The 16,541-nt window shown below is 46.1% G+C and overlaps 6 protein-coding genes across 6 annotated transcripts; 2 read left to right on the forward strand and 4 right to left on the reverse strand.

Annotated features, from left to right (window-relative positions):
• Positions 1 to 216: 216 nt before the first annotated feature.
• On the reverse strand, positions 217 to 2,067 carry N7478_003596 (arylsulfotransferase family protein; the record flags this gene model as incomplete). Its single annotated transcript, XM_056919810.1, has 2 exons — positions 217 to 1,521; positions 1,594 to 2,067. The coding sequence occupies 2 exons, from the start codon at positions 2,065 to 2,067 to the stop codon at positions 217 to 219; spliced, it is 1,779 nt and encodes a 592-aa protein (XP_056782968.1).
• A 3,200-nt stretch (positions 2,068 to 5,267) lies between these two features.
• Positions 5,268 to 5,971, reverse strand: N7478_003597 (EthD domain-containing protein; the record flags this gene model as incomplete). Its single annotated transcript, XM_056919811.1, has 2 exons — positions 5,268 to 5,561; positions 5,960 to 5,971. The coding sequence occupies 2 exons, from the start codon at positions 5,969 to 5,971 to the stop codon at positions 5,268 to 5,270; spliced, it is 306 nt and encodes a 101-aa protein (XP_056782969.1).
• A 1,299-nt stretch (positions 5,972 to 7,270) lies between these two features.
• N7478_003598 (uncharacterized protein) lies at positions 7,271 to 9,112 on the forward strand (the record flags this gene model as incomplete). The annotated part of the gene is made up of 6 exons (XM_056919812.1): positions 7,271 to 7,378; positions 7,439 to 7,509; positions 7,571 to 7,684; positions 7,748 to 7,830; positions 7,881 to 8,300; positions 8,352 to 9,112. The coding sequence occupies 6 exons, from the start codon at positions 7,271 to 7,273 to the stop codon at positions 9,110 to 9,112; spliced, it is 1,557 nt and encodes a 518-aa protein (XP_056782970.1).
• A 225-nt stretch (positions 9,113 to 9,337) lies between these two features.
• N7478_003599 (Zn(II)2Cys6 transcription factor) lies at positions 9,338 to 11,548 on the reverse strand (the record flags this gene model as incomplete). Its single annotated transcript, XM_056919813.1, has 2 exons — positions 9,338 to 9,823; positions 9,872 to 11,548. The coding sequence occupies 2 exons, from the start codon at positions 11,546 to 11,548 to the stop codon at positions 9,338 to 9,340; spliced, it is 2,163 nt and encodes a 720-aa protein (XP_056782971.1).
• Positions 11,549 to 12,016: 468 nt separating this feature from the next.
• N7478_003600 (uncharacterized protein) lies at positions 12,017 to 13,000 on the forward strand (the record flags this gene model as incomplete). The annotated part of the gene is made up of 1 exon (XM_056919814.1): positions 12,017 to 13,000. One exon carries the CDS (start codon positions 12,017 to 12,019, stop codon positions 12,998 to 13,000), a length of 984 nt encoding a protein of 327 aa, XP_056782972.1.
• Positions 13,001 to 13,196: 196 nt separating this feature from the next.
• N7478_003601 (putative C6 transcription factor) lies at positions 13,197 to 15,576 on the reverse strand (the record flags this gene model as incomplete). Its single annotated transcript, XM_056919815.1, has 6 exons — positions 13,197 to 13,709; positions 13,768 to 14,678; positions 14,740 to 15,173; positions 15,227 to 15,282; positions 15,336 to 15,447; positions 15,518 to 15,576. 6 exons carry the CDS (start codon positions 15,574 to 15,576, stop codon positions 13,197 to 13,199), a joined length of 2,085 nt encoding a protein of 694 aa, XP_056782973.1.
• Positions 15,577 to 16,541: the final 965 nt, after the last annotated feature.

Consider the following 16,541-nt stretch of genomic DNA (forward strand, 5'->3'; position numbering starts at 1 on the left):
ATACACCTACTTGATATTTACACTTACATGATACCCATACACGAACTTATTTTAATATGATTGTTATGAATGTTCAAAAACAACTTGAATATTGACATTGTAGACACACTCTTTCCACTCCATGGTATATACAAAGATACTGCTGACAAGTCCACTGCTGACAGGGACAAGTCATTCTATTACAAAAAGCCAAATGGGTATAATGAAAATCTTCATCTATACTGAAGAATCGCCTCGTTCGCTATCGCTATCGCTATCATCCTCTTTTGATCTGACCAGCTGATATAATGCGCCAATATGAGATCTCTGGCGAGTGACAGCATAATATAAACCACAAAGAAGACAAACGAGCAAGAATATCATAATTGCTGTAACACCCAATGGGGGACCGAAGGACGTATCTTCCGGAGGGGCCCCTCGAGGTGAATAGACCTCGGTCCTGCCGAGGACTTCACCCTTTGCATCGATTGCAGCAACCCGGTAGTAAGAGATAGCATCATCAGCTGGGAAAGGAATTCTGGTCTCAAACCCAGAACGTTCAACCTTATCAACAGCAACGAATGTCATCTTTTCAAGGTTATCACCGTCCCAAACTTCAAGTACCCACGAAACGACCTCGGTCGCACCGTTCCAGCTGACGAATATACCATCACCAACCATCGCAACATCGGGGAGAGTATCTGGGCTTCCAACCCAGCTGCCCTTCATAACACGATAAGATACGATTCGGCCAAAGTTGAACCATGCCGAGGCTCCAAAGTGCGTATCACAGATCATTTCGCCGTCATGAGAGAACTCTGTAAATGCGGAGCTGTGACCCCAGCCAACAAGGACATTGCCAGTATCAAGGACTTGAAGGTTGCCCTGCGACACGGCCATTATACCAAGTGGATGGTCATATCGCTGTGACACCTTGGCTTCGCGAGCTGGAATGTCCAATTCTAGCGAAAGACCATGGCTTGCCTCAGTATTGTAGGCGGCGTCGTTGACCACATTATCAAAAATGGTTATTTGGTTTTCTCCGTGCCAGCGAGCGTCATGCTGCCACTTGAATCCGGTAGCAGTTCCTTCTGAAAGATCGGTGAATTTATTTTGTTTCCCGCCTAGTGTCCAGAGGACATCACCACTGGAGTCGATGCAGGTGATCGTATGCGTGTGGCGTCCAGAGACGAGATAGCGTCCTTGGTCGTCCTTGTCTACGCTGTTCATGTGGAAATAGTCAAAGCCCAGGGTTCGTTCGTGACCTTTCCCTGCCAACTCTTGATAACTATCTTCCGGGTGGTATGTATGAGAAGACCGCCATTCGAACAGTAACTCTCCACTTTCAATATCGATTTCCTGAACGATGCCTTCGTAAATCCATCCTTGCTCGGGTCCACCAACGGATGTCAAATCGGCGGGAATAGGTTCATATATCGAAAGGATTGCGGTGTCGTTAACGGTGATTTGGATATCGTGTAGATCGCCTTCCAACTCACCCGCGGGAGTAATAATGTATTGAGGTGTGTAAGTTGAATCAAGCTATAACCCCAGTGGCGTCAGTTTCTCTTTCAATTGAGATAATTGTTACCAGAAGCTATCATTCAATCATACCATGTACCATGATCCACGTCCATGCCCATCCTCTTCATCCCCTTGCCAGTATGATAAGTAGTCTTGGCCTTTATAATGTTGGACTTTGAAGTCCTGTGTTGTACCCCGATTATATTTCATCCAGACCAATTCACCCTTTGCATCGATGATCATTGGTCCAGGGTGTTCGACAGAATCGCCTCGTGGGGCGAGGAAGGTATATCGTTGGTCGCATTTTGCGCCGGCTGGTGAAATTTGTACAATTGGCGACTGTTCATGAAAGGAGTGGTAACGTTGAGAAGGGGCAAAGCCATAGAATCCAAGATCATATCGACTTAATCCTAAGTGAAAGCGGAGCCTGAAGAGATGCGGAAGCGCATAGTTGTAGAACAAAGCTAAGGCTCCTATCCCAAGTATGAAGATGGGAAGTAGACGTCGCAAGCCTACTCTTTTACGAGGTTGGTCGTTGCGGCCGAATAAGGTGTTTAAGCGCATATTGTAGTAGCGGAGGAAGGCCGCATGGACATTAGATCATCGCGAGTCCTTAAAGAACTTGAATGTATCGGGTGGTTTCAACGTCGACTCGGAGAGGAAAAGTGATTCTACCAGGAATGGTACATAGAGGGGCTACTGGATTGATTATATCTGCGACACCCCTTCCCCTTCAGATCTTTCAAATACCAGACCCATTATCGAGCGGCCAATTCACCCTTACTGGAACCTCCGCAAGGGAATAATTGGGTCCGTAACATGGTTCATATCTCCAAATATGCAATCTGATTCGATGTCCAGATGAAGTCTCTCCTATCGCTAAGCTGGGGGTGGGTCTCCCACTCGACTTGGTTGCGTACTTGCGTGGATAAAGACGTAGTTTTGCCCGGCACAGACTGAGATGATTGACAATGAGCAGTCTTGGCTCTTTAAACCATGTATCCATTTGACCAGTCACAGTGGGGCATCCGGCGCTAAAAGTGGGTTTAATGTGAAGACCCCTTAAGCCCCAGGGGACTGAAGCGCTGTCGCCCACGCGTCCTCAAGATGTGGCGTCAGTGGGCCTAAGCCGAGAATCTATGGCCAATTGTATCGACAGATGCGTAGGTATAGGCGGTTCTGGCTTCAATTCAAGGATTGCCGGTATCCGGAAATAATTTTTTCAAACTACGTTTAGACGGTCTTAATTTCCCAAAAAAAAGGCAACGGTGAGATATTATTTGATGTGTGTAATAAGGAACAGGAGGTCTGTCTCCACGGGCCCGATCAGGGAAGCGGGAACGAGTACGAAATGCCAGTGGACAATCAACCTTTCCGCTGTAATTACTTTTACAGATCTTTCCACCCTTTCCTTCGAATTCCATCCCTGACCTGATAGTCATGCCGCCCCGCCCCACTGAGTACACATACTCACCTCGGGCGGGGAAACCTGATCTGGAAAAGATCAAGCCCCGAAGGATCAGGGAATATTCCTCTGGGGGCAGAGAGTCACTAACTTTGCACGAATCCACATCCTTACTGGGGTTGAAATAGCGGCATTCGTACACAAATTAATCTAGCATGAACTGGCCCCGATTTCGAGAAAACACCCGTGGACTGAGTTTCGGTATGTCGCGAATCTTTTCACCACCATAGGTATTGCTATTCGGCTCAGCCACGATTACCTCATAGGTAGCCGAGATCGCCTTCCGCGTAATTTCATTGACTTTTCCAAGCCAAGCCAGATTTTCTTCACGACGTTGTCAAGGTGGGCCCAATAGCGGGCCAGAGTGGGGGAATGTGGCCTTCCCCAAAAGAATACTGATTTGCGAGGTTCAGGGTGTTCTTGTGGAGTGGCGTAGCGCTGGGGGCGCGTCTTTGTGAGAAGACGAGATCAAGATCGATAAGCCATAAGTACATAAAAAAGTGTACGTACGTAACTTGTCTCTCGCTTGTTTTCTGAGAGTAAACGGTAAAGAGATATTGATTATTCGGGTATTATCATCTCCGTACCGTCCATGGGTGGCATAAGGAACACCTGAATGGCAGCCACAACAAGAACGCTATCAGTGGCAAGAAAAGCTCATCTGACTATGCCGCCCCGATAATCTGCACTGGATGTTCGAAACTGTGTGTTTCTGTTTCGCCCGCAATGTCCAAAAGAACCTTCCATTGCATGATATGAGCGTGTTGGATATTATGCGTCGTTAAGTCGAGGAAGATTACTGACCACGCACAATCGGACGGATTTGTCGTTTAGCAGATTGAAGACCCATTGAGCCAAGGGTGAGGCACCTTAGATGACCCGAAAAAAACTTCGTGCATGTTGCTTGAATGCTAAATTTGCTTTTTCCATTCCTGGCAGCAGTCTGTGGCTGGAGACACGACCTGGAGATATAAGCATTTGTGGAATGCTAAGTTGGTGGGGCTCTGGTATCGAGTGTCGTATAATTATAGGATGGACAGCTTCATGAGTCAGGTGCTTTTCTCCATGATGCTTATACCGGAGGTATGCCGTAAGAAAATATTCCACAAAATCTTTTGACTCAATTTTATGGATGATAGAGTTGTCTGTGCCATGAAATGTTCCCGGAAGAGTGTGATGAATTGGGTGGTCCATGTCATTTGGCAGGAAGCTCTGCCTTTAAAATTATACGATTGATTACATGATTGCATGGGCTCTAGCGGGATGTCCACGGAAATTGGCCAAGTCAGAGCTTCATCATTTCCTTCGGGTAAATGCAATGGTCCCTTGTAGATAACAGATGCCTTCACTTTAAGGATTTTCCATTCATCTCGATAATCGTGTTTTCCGGTCAGTTTGACCTTCGAACGTACTTCAAACGACACTGACACAGTCGCTTCTGGTGCGATGATTGACATTTTGCGTACGAGGTTTCCGATTATGGTGTCACCTGGCGTGTAGGACCATCTCCTCGGCGCAGCGAGGTCAAATTTGAATTCATCTCTGCCGCTATACGAGTGTCGAGGCATCTCGGTTTAAGTCATTCTTGGAAAATGTTTTCCTTGCTCCAGGCGCAAGCCTTCTACTTATAAGTGGCCATGTGTCATGGTCTGGTATTTGGGGGCTGAACGCCGTCGCTTGGCGGGGCATAACAGCCTCATTGCCGTGGTTGCCATTTTCAATTATGAATTGAGTTGGTCTAGCAAGAACAAGGCTGGTATTTGCGAGGAAAGTTAATGAAATTGTCAAGTAAACATGGGTTGCGTTCTTATATAACCAGGCTTGCATTCTGATGTTTAAGCTGTGATGTAGGAAGTGGTGTGAAGCGAGATGTAAAGGCTGTTCCAAAGCGATTATTGGAACTCTTGGCGATTTTATGGCCCGTGACTCTAGTTTTGCCGAATTGGCATGTTCATGAGGTTATCCAGATGTCAGTTTAATGTCAAGACCGGAAGAGAAGAATTGGCCAGATGATATAATCAAAGGGCTTCTAGCTGGAAGACCCAATTCTGGGCTATATATCTCAAACTGCATAAATCTGTACTACATAAACGAGGTAGTAAATGGCCATGGGTAAAGTGGCATTGAAAATTACCTTTCGACACGGAGTGATACAGTGCAGACATAAGAAACAAGTATACAGAAAAGATCAAGTAAACAATAGCTCTCTACTACCTGGGCAAACCTGAAGATTTTATCTCACGTTAGACTGGAATAAAAAAAAGTCAGACGGGTTGCTTACCCAGTTCTGAGTTTGCCATCATTGACTTGCAATGTAGTCACCCAACAGAACGATCCTTAACTTTGCTCGATCCAAGAACTTCAGCTCATCTTCCCCCAAAGCAGCCTTTACTTCAGGGGTGCCGGTATTATTTCGAAATCGCTCCATAGCTTCCTGATCATTGAAGACGAGTTCACAGATAGCATCATATTTGAAAGAGTCTTGACCACCAACGAAAACAGTAGCAGGGTATTCATTATTGCCATTTGAATCATTGCTTCGATGGAGATAGCGATGACTGTGCAAGAGAGGGAAGTCACTGCCTGCGAGAGACTTTATTAAAGGCACGTGTATGTCTTCATAGTGTGTTTTGAATTTTAGAGGACTAAGACCATGGTGGCTTGCGATAAGCAAATAGTAGAAGACGGATGGCCATTTTTGCAAGTTGAAACAAAGGTGAGAGATCAAAGTCGGTTTGGAATATGAATTGAACCTGGCGGATAAAAACGTATTCAAAGCTTTTATCAATGTCGGTGCTGATGATGGCGACGCCGTTGTATAATACTGATCTCGGCTCTAGTCGGAGGTCGGTTGGCCGTGATCCCGATTGGCTTCTCTGTTAAGCATACCTACGCAGTATGCACGTCAAATATACGCTTAATTAGCATGGTACATCTTTTGATTGAAGTAATCCAATGATGCCAATGCTTCTTTCCTCAAAGTCAGCATACCTGACAAGCCATTTTTTATATCAACGTTTTATTGTGGTACGGCCTTCGGTGCTGTAGGTGGCCTCGTCGCGCGTAACTCAGTATCACAAAATTGTGTCTAACAGGCGGGCTTAATCTATAAATTTATTGATAACCAAGAGGAATCCAAATTGGCCTATGTTATTACATATCTCGTTGATATTGGCCTTGTTCAATGGCAGTTGCAGATTAAGCAGGGATGATCAACATAGGCTTTGTTTAGTATACGGGTGGCGGTGCGACCCGACCGATCTAAGAATATTCCTAGAACAAAGGGCACGGTTCATTTGTTTTCAGATCTTCTTTGGAAGGATTTCTATATTCGCATGCTAGATATCACACAGCTCATCAAATGCCTAGGCATCTCAGAATTATTAATCTCAAAATCGCCGAGCACGCAAAGTGGAGCTGTCTCAACTCATTTTTGAGGACAAAGTACCATCAACATAAGTGCGATTTATGAATGGCATGCGGGGCTGTCGGGCTAATATTTATGTCGATTTCAAAATGCATTGAGGACTAAATTACTATCGTAATCCGTGTCCTGAATTTGAGTCAATTTTGAATGATTTGTGGTTATTCTTGGATAGCGCAGAAAGAAGGAGCACTGTGCATGGTTTTCTCTGTACAATTAATTGCCCTTGGGCGCGCTAACAGACGTGCTAATATTGCTCATCCACCGTCCAGCCAGTTCCAGTGGGTCTTGGATGCATGATATGGGATCAAAGTGACCGAAAATTCGTATCAAGTAGCAGATGTTTCGCGCATAAACATTCTGGAGTTGGGCGAGAATTCGCCAAGGACACGACGGCTCACTCGGATACGCACAGAGCTGTCACTAGCGTGTCGGGCGCGGGTTATTGACAGGGGTGCGACCGCAGTGCGACCGGGCTAATGCCAACATGAGGCCAAAGCCAGCACATTAGAAGGTATACTTTCCCCACCGTTATGCACGAAGATGAGGAGAGTGAGGAGAAGCTCTGGTAGTAAGTTGGCAATACTTTACACCCCTGTCGAGGCTAGGAAATAAGAGACCAATCGTGGGAACGCGACATGCGTCATGGCGCGCACTAATGGAAAAGTAGGTTTACGAGATGCGCTGATCAACTTGCTCGACTCCACTAGGGAGTCAAGGACCGGTTTATCCACTCTTGCTGATTGGTTCCCACTCAACGATTTCTCCATGAACCAACCCCTTTGACCCTCTTTCTCTCTGATCTCCAAATTTTCTTGGGTGACTTTCGCCATGAGATTTTGGTTTTCGAACCTGCATCCCTCAGTTCTCATGTAAAAATGTCAAGCACAAACAAGGAGTTCAGGAGCCACGCGGAGCCCGATCTCGACGTAAAAGATCAGGATGAGTGGGATATGCAACGCCTGGGCAAGGCGCAGCAGTTGAAGGTATGTCTAACGACTGTGGGGGGGATGTGCGTGGATCGTGAGATTGACTGGAGCACATAGAGAAACTTCCGATTTTACTCCATCCTGGGGTTTACCACCACTTTGATGGCTACATGGGAGTCAATTTTACTGTGAGAATGCCTGCGCCGCGTATTTCAATCTCGATTTCTTGTACTGATTTACTCATAATAGCACGAGTACGTATGGTCTGACCGATGGCGGCCGTGCAGGCATGGTGTATGTCTATATTGGCTCTTTCGTCGGCTTCTTCGCTGCTGTCATCTCCATGGCAGAGATTGCCTCAGTGTATGTGTGATGAAATTCAGGGCATCCCAAGTGCTCATCAACATCGTCTAACGATTTCCGCAGATCACCTACATCCGCTGGTCAATACCACTGGGTAAGTGAATTCGGTCCACCAAGGGCGCAGCGCTTCTTGAGCTATCTTACTGGTCAGTTAAAACCACCCGTAAAGCACAGGCGACATACTTATCATGAACAGGATGGTTATCGGTGTTGGGATGGCAAGCTGCGTTTGCTAGTATTTGCTTCCTCTGCGGTACCCTGATACAGGGACTATTGGTTTTCAACTACTCCGGCGACACCGGCTATGTATACGACTTCCATCGTTGGCATGGAACCCTCCTCACCATCGCAATCGCAGCAGTTGGAACCCTCGTAAATACCTACGGCGCAAAGTTTCTTCCTCCTCTGGAGGGGGTCATCCTGGGCCTCCATTTGGGTGGATTTGTCGCTGTCCTGGCCACGATATGGGGAATGTCGTCCGGAACTGTTCCAGATCACGCTGTTTGGAAAGAGTTTTCGAATTCAGGCGGATGGTCAAGCATGGGCTTGGCCTGTTTAGTGGGCCAATTGACTCCAATATTTTCATGGACTGGGCCTGATGCTGCTACTCATATGGGTAAGTTAATCTCACTTTCCGGTGGAACAAACTGAAACTAACTAGTCGCAGCCGAGGAAGTTCAAAATGCCTCCTTCGTCATCCCGTGGTGCATGGTTTCTACTGCTTTAATTAACGGTGGATTGGGCTTCATCATCCTTGTTACTCTCTTATACAACATGGGTCCCCTCACCGATGTCCTCGCGCCTGCAAGCGGATTCTCCTTCATCCCCGCTGTTCACTATGCTACTGGGTCTACAGCCGCAACGAATGGCGTGGCTGCAATCATTCTCGTTATGGAAGTTTGCAGCGCCATAAGTATTCTCGCCACTGCATCTAGACAGACGTTTGCTTTTGCCCGCGACAATGCGCTCCCCTTTTCAAATGCCTTGGCACACATCAACAAGCGTACTCAGATACCTGTTACATCCGTGTTGGTGTCCACTATTATCACTGTTCTATTGAGTTTAATCAATATTGGCTCAACTGCAGCATTCAATGCCATCGCATCAGTGATGATTGCCGCCCTATTTACGACCTACATTCTTTCAATCGCCGCTTTCATTCGAGCTCGACGACTTCCCGGTGGGATACCGCCCTCTCGATTCTCGCTTGGCTGGCTAGGAATGCCAATCAATTGTTTTGCTGTAGCTTGGCTCTGCTTTTCTATTATATTTACTTTCTTCCCAACAGCGAGCAACCCGACACCCGTCGATATGAACTGGTCGATTCTGGTGTTTGGCGTTGTCGTTATTTTCGCCATTATACAGTACCTTGTTCATGGTCGTCGTATTTATGAGGCACCTGTCACTCAAGTGCGCAAAACGAATTGAAGGGGTATCCGCAATCGGAGAATTCTTCCTGACTCTCTGACTTCTTTCTCGTGCGACTATCATTTCCATTTCCCTAGCAGGACCCGAGGCGTGTTATATGGGCAGGCCCATCATCCCTTTTGTACATACTTTCCATACTTAGCATCCCTGGACAATTGGCAGGCTCATACAATAGTATATAATGTGAAGAACAGTCGAGATAGTCATCAATGAAGAGTAGTATACTCAATTGAGGTAATTTGTTGCAAGATTCAAAATCTCATCCAAACCCTCAACACAGTCCACTCCAAATGAACCCACGATGTCAGCGCCTGGCATACCCCCATGTCCAAAATTTACAAGTTCAGACCAGTGACTATTCTCCGCCGGCCTAATATTGGATGATGCGCGTAGCACTGAATTTGATCGACGAGGCAAACTGGCATGGTCATCTTTGTAGAATGTGCAGATGATATCGGCAAGGTCAAGGCCATTTCTACGCAATGGACCAGCGGAAAGTATCGAAGGATGAGGCATGCGGCTTGAGAGGGATTGTCTGTTGCTAATATTTTCGGATCCAAGCATCGCGCGAAGTAAAGATACGCCGCGTTGTGCAATCATATCCAATTCGCAATGCGATAGAATTTCAATGCCGTCTTCGATTAGCTCTCGGTGTTCAGAGGATTGGCGATCTGCGCCTGATTGATGAAACATATCCAAGCATAATATAATCTTTTCGGATTAGCAGAATTATACCAAGTAGGATAGCTTTGCACTTACACTTGCTGTAACGCTGAATGCTTGGTGGATCCATAGTACAGGTCCACCATCACGAGTGGCTTCCTTCTGTTCCTTAATTATGGTTCTTGATGCAGCTACACACGTCTTTCGAGTGAATTCAAACATTGGGTTTGTAAAGCTGAGGCCCAAAAACTTTCTGTGGATCATGATAATTTTGTGAGATGAGCTAATGGCCAAGCATCTTCGAGCCCAGAGCACATATTCCGGCCAAGACGGATCCAAGGGAACATTTTGTAAGTACCGAGGTAAGCGTTGATTAATCAAACTGCGCAAAAGACGGTCGTATTTTATTACCTCCTCATACTTCGTATATAGAGTATGACAGGTGACGGAATCATCTTGAAGACCAGGCATAAGAGCAGCAATATCATAAAAAAGACGTGAGTAGCTTGTCACGGAAGGCTGGTCATTTGACAGATGCTGTAAATCGTCGTCACAATTTAATGGTTTCGGTGTACTGAAACTCAGCCTGTGGACTAAGTAACTTTCGGTGAAAGGAATAGAAAACCAGTCTTGGATACAAAGCTGACACCAGACGCGCCGGCCAATTTCTCTGGTTACGATATTGGAAGGCGAGAGTTGGTTTTTATCCTCCAACTGGTGTAAACCGAGACCTTGTGCGATTCGAACGGCTGAAGCGAGAAGCACTGAAAATCCATTTGAATGCCCCAGCATATGAACCGAAATCGTAAGTGTCGCAATAGTCTGAACAGAAAAGATAGAGTGACGGGCCATATAGTCCGCTTGATGTAAGCAAGTGAGTGTAGCCTTCATCCAGCGTCTAGACAATACTTTTCTTTCACGGTCGCGAAATCCCCAGGATTGAGAAACAGATCTAGGTGCGGTAGCCATTGAACCTGTAAGAATCGCGAAAAGAAGAGCAATCCATTGTAGGCTTGCATCTGCTTCTTCTATGCAACCCTCTTCTTGCTTTTCATAAAATCTGTCGAGTTGAGATAATAGTGTCTGTGCATGGAATGATCCGTGATACCAAAGCAGGCAATCGCAGTGGTACTGAACTAGTTGATAAACTTTTTCTTTGCTAGGAAGCAATGCCTCACATAGTGAGATAATGGATACTTCGGTTTTCAAGCCATCTTCCCAATCGTCCTCAATGGATATATCTCCCGGCGAATGGTCGATATTGCTCTCTCTTGTAATTTGATCCTGGTAAGTAGGGTCCTTGCGACGGCCCCATGCAAGGAACTCCAAGATAGTTGCGGCATCTTCCACTTCTCTAGGTGTATTCCTGCTATCCAAATTTGTCTGCGGCGAAGAGGGGATAGAAAACGGCGATTGCTGTGTTGACAGAGATTCAATTGGAGAGAAAGGGCTGGCAGTGATAGAAGGCTCCGGTCTGGGCAAAGACAGGCGGGATAAAGTTTGATTTGACTCTTTCAGAGCGATCTCTAGCTCAGTAATTCTTGAGCGAAGTTCAATAAGCGTTGTATCTTTGCTCGGCGGTACTATAGATCGCGACTCCACATAACGCTCGGGTTGAGCAGCATGTGGGCTCGGAGAGTTCCGCTCGCGCGGCCGAGTGCAGGTTGCCCCCTTCCTGGCACAGTTGCGACATGGTAGTATTTTGTCACACTTTACTTTGCGACGAGTGCACTCGACACATGCAAGGCGTTTTCGGTGAATTCCGGAGCTCATGCTGAGTATTGTGAGGGTGAAAGTATAAGGGAACGTGGCTTTATCTAAGGACGGAGAAAAGCGACGGTTCTGGGGTATTATGCAGGCTTATCGGCAGGCGGGGCGAGAACGGAGCCCGACGACGATTAGAATCCGGTTCAAAGGTCAGTGTCAAAAGCAAATTTGTCTTAATTTACAAGGTTGATAGCGTCCCTTCGTTATCTCTGGGGAGTATTGTCATGAATAACGTCGATCTCTATCTAGATGCTGCCAGTGCGAGTTCGGCCGACCCCCTCGGCCGAGGTTCAAGTTGCTGATAAGTACTGTGACCACCATTTGGGCGTGGTCGAGTATTAAGGATCGAATTGATTAATTATACTCTACTACCAGCCTATATATATTACTTATTATCTAATTTCAGCTATTCTTGTTGAAAAAGCCATAAAGTTCTGAGACACGTCAATAATCACGATCAAACAACGAAGAGAGATGGCGTCAACCAAATACATCAACCGTCCAGTCCCCCAAATATCACTCGCCGATTTTGAGAATCGGATAGATCAAATAACTGCGGAGTTAGTTGATGCGGCAGAGAACGTCGGGTTCTTTACGCTAGTTAACCATGGCCTCTCAAAGGAGGATATCGAATCCATGTTTACGACATCGAAGAGCTTCTTTGACCTCTCCTACGACATCAAGAAAACCGTGCCCTGGAATGCCAATAATGTGGGATGGGAAAAGAACTCACAAATTCGACCATCTACTGGAAAGCCCGACAGCAAGGAATCATATCAGTTGCAGTATGGGGAGAATATGAAGGGGCTTTGGGTTGCGGACGAGCACTTCGCAGGGTTTCAAGCTACTTCCCTGGAGTTTATGCATCGCGTGCAGAAAATTTCCGAAGATCTAATGCGATGTTTTGCCCGAGGCCTGGGATTCCCTGATGAATTCTTCATCAAATGTCACGATGTGGCTCGACCAGACTCTCAAACCACAATGCGATTACTTCATTATTTTGCGCTTCCGGAGGAGTCCGATGGCAAAGTTTATCATCGCGCAGGGGCACATGCTGATTGGGACTTTTTGACTCTACTCTTTCAGAAAGAGGGCCAGAGTGGGCTGGAAATTTGCCCGGGGCGCGAATCGGTCACCGAGTTCGGCATTGGGGATGGGTGGACCAAGGTGGAGGCGAAAACGGGAGAGATCGTTTGTAATATTGGGGACTTACTCATGTCTTGGTCGGATGATCGATTCAAGTCGACCTTTCATCGAGTCAAAGCACCATGCGAGCCAGGCGACTATTTTGGGGATCGGTACAGCATTGCATATTTCAACCAGCCTTGCAAGGATGCATTGATCCAAGGGCCGTTGAAGAAATACCCAATGGTGACCGGGGCTCAGTTTACCGATAGTGCGATGAAGAGGAACTTCTCTGCTTTGCAGGAGAAATTGAAAGAGGTCGCGGCGGCATAACTTAGGACTTTTGGATTTGGGTTTGTTCGCGTTGGGTCATCCGGTGTCACTATGTAGTCAGGGTAGAATTTGCCTTCAATGCGAAACTTCATGGCAATCCAAAAGCCCGGGAGAACCCTGGAAACATGAGTGATATAATTTGGGGATTTGAATCGTCATCATGCAGGAAGAGAAGATGAAATGAATATGATACTCTTTATAAGTTTCCAAAATCCCACCACGTCGAAAACCCTTCAATATTACCCAGGGTTGAATCCGACTCAGGATACCCAAGGGTTTCCATATCAACAAACTGTGAAGGGTCAGTCCATAACCAAGGAGTATTAGCCATGAGACTGTCAGCGGGTGCAACAAGCTTATCGCCAAATGCAGTATTAGGACTAGTTGGTGTAGAAGCAACACGAGGTATGCTAGGGGGCATATGAGCAGCTGAGCCACCATCAGCTGTATTTACTGTAATTTCTGGGGACATGGCGACAATGACCTCAAGTGTGGATGATGACGTATCTTTGTCATCTGTAAAATGGACTGGAGCAAGGGATGGATGAAGCAAGCCAGCATAAGGCGCTTCTTCCATGCTGGACGAACAATTGATTTGTAGAACATCCCACATCAAAGGGATGCTAAGATGAATCTTTGATGGTTCCCAGTCAAAGTCCACCTTTTCTGAGCCAGACGCAATGCGGGTCATTTTATCTAATGTTAGGTCCTGGATGTATTGCGTTAATGGTAACTGAAGACCTGTAACCGTGAGATAGTTTGCTTACCAGAGATTCACAGGCTGGAGAAAATGAAACAAAACTCTTCAAAAATCTCCTGCATTTTGCAAAGTCCGTCTTGGACTTATATTTTAATCGCGGATCAGCCGCACAGCAAAAGTAAAGATGTACCGTGGCGGCGATGGCAGCAGCATGTCCAAAGAAGGGGTCAATTAATCGCATTTTCTTTTCTGAAACCATATCAATCATGCGAACTATCCATGTCGCATGTAGCATGACCACTTCTGAGGACCGCCGCCAGAAGGTATTCGGAATTGTCAATTTGTGGTTGTATTGAGAAGCCACAATATAAAGGAAAGGGTGGTTCAACACCGTGAGAATAGTGTGGTAGGTGAACTGCAGTTTGAGCCAAGAGGCCCAGTAATCTCGATTACCACGCAATTCATCTGGTCGGCGTTCGTAAAACTTCACTGAATCATATCGATGGCACAATGATAACTTGTTCTCAAGTTCAGTCAAATCGGATAAAACCATCGCGTACATTGAGTCATGCCTCCATGGTTCTTTCAACTTGCTCTGGGCGCAATCAAACACGTAAGTTCGGACCCGACTCCATACCCAACCAAAATGCAACGCTAAATTCCAAATTCCAATATCACGCGAGCTATCACAGCCCAGTGAATCATTGGGTAAAGGTGGCGGTTGGTGTTCATTGTTTTCAAGAGCTTGGTCGCTTCCGGTGGACAAGTAAAAGGGCCGTAAGACTTCAGCAGGGACACTCAATATGCCACCTATTTGCCCATATGTTTGCTCTAATGACTGCAAACTCCAGAAAAGCCTTTTCTTTCTCTCGGCAGCCGGACATTCAATGCCGTATGTAGAGTTTAGATCTAGCATTGCAGATCGACAAAGTTGAAGAGCAAGGCCGAGATGAAATCTCCCCAAATGTCCGTTTCCATCTGAAAACTATTAGGTATCTTTCAATGGGTGTATATCTGCAGGAAAAGGAAATAGTCATACCTAAGAAAGCGGAATAGGAAAGGAGACACAGGCTTTCGATCGTTTCAAGTTCCACGGTTCCATTTGCTATACGAAGCATAACCAACGTTCGTGCTGTGTCCCCATATTGTTGTATCTCATCGCGATCCTGAGAGAATCGAGCGGTCAATGTAATAATACTACAGACAAGCTCCTCGGAGATGTAACTCGGATCCTTCACTTCCTCGCGATCAAAGCACCATATAGGCTGCCGATGACAGTATTGAAAATAAAGCTCCAGGGAATGGGAGACACGGGAGGGAGTATGGTTTTTGGAATCGTCATATCCAAATCCGAGTAAAAATGGCTCGTTCACATTGCCACTAAACTCATTGGATGGGGGATTCGAAGGAACGGAATAATTTGCGTCTGTGATTTCATGTGGTCTGTTGGTGACTTGGTCGTGAGGACTTGACCTATATTCAGTTAGAATTCAGTAGCGAAGACTCTCTCAGCAGCCTTCTCGTACCCTTTGCCGCTCAGAATTAAATTGACTTTCTCTTCAAGATACGCCAACCGATCGGCCTCAATTTAGTTAGTTTAGGGGGCTTCCAAGAATCCAGATGATCATTTCATACAGATGGGCCACTTCGCGAGCCTTTCGGAGTGGGTGTGTAGAGACAGGGTTGATTGAGGCGAACGCAGCTTGAACAGGCGGGCTTTTCGGCTGGACACCTCGTCTTCTTCCTCCTGGGCAAAAGTCAGGTTATTGGAACTTCATCAATAGATAATGCAATTTATCGTAGACTGGGAACATTACCTGCAATTTAGACAAGCCTCATGAGAACGCAATCTACCACGATTGGGGTCCCGCGGCATTGTATGACACGATTATCACAGGCGATTACGGGAAAATAGGTGGTAATTCGAGAATAGAGATGATTTTTGTGTTTCTAGGAGTTGAGCACTTTAGAATGTAATTAAAATAAAACCACAGTGCTGACGAATGGCGATATCGTCAAAATGAAGGATGTACTGAAGAGGGGAAGAAGAAGGATTATGACGGAGGGCGATCATCGGTGCGGGGGAGAGACCAGATATTCTCGGCAACAAAGCGATAGCGATGGAAAGTCTCCTGGAAGGCGGGAAAGTCCAACAATCTAGATTGTCCGTTGTCTCCGTAATGCCCCCTTAGTTCGGCACTAGTTTAGGCTCTGACCTGTTGTCACCCCGCAGGGATGGAGATAGGTCCGTGTGCACGTAGTGTGCATCCACTTAAAAGTTTACGCTGCAACTTGGACCCCCCAAAAATGGCAAACCTATCCCGTTCTAAAACAAGATAATACCGCGATACAGCGCTGATCCATACCAAAGGATCTCATTTGTACCAATAGGAGTTTCCCCGTATATCAGTAATCGATCCACGTTCGGGAGAATTGGGGGCCTTTATGTCAAACGTGGGGCGCTCTAACCATGAATTTGACTCGCGTTTCGGTATCCTGATAAAGAACCTTGGGATCTTCAAACTTTTTTTTGAGGTTTTTTTCTTTGAAGATAAGAATCCTGCAAAATAGTAGGAGCTTTTCGGATCATGAAATGCATACCAATTGCTACTTATATCATGAGCAGAGACTGATATAACCATCACATATCTCACCGTTAATTCAATGTCGCACCGCCATTGACCGTGATTCGCTGTGATGAGGAAGAAAAAGTGAATTCACATGAAGGATGCCCGGGTACCCAGATAACAGTCGCACTTGCGGTTGGCCTCCTCTGCGACACATGATTCCCTATACAGAGCAGCAGCGTAGATAATTGAATTAGTAGAGATATTCATTTGC

This window comes from Penicillium angulare, assembly GCF_028827245.1.
Source record: "Penicillium angulare strain IBT 27051 chromosome Unknown utg000003l_segment0_segment0, whole genome shotgun sequence".
NCBI lineage: Eukaryota > Fungi > Ascomycota > Eurotiomycetes > Eurotiales > Aspergillaceae > Penicillium > Penicillium angulare.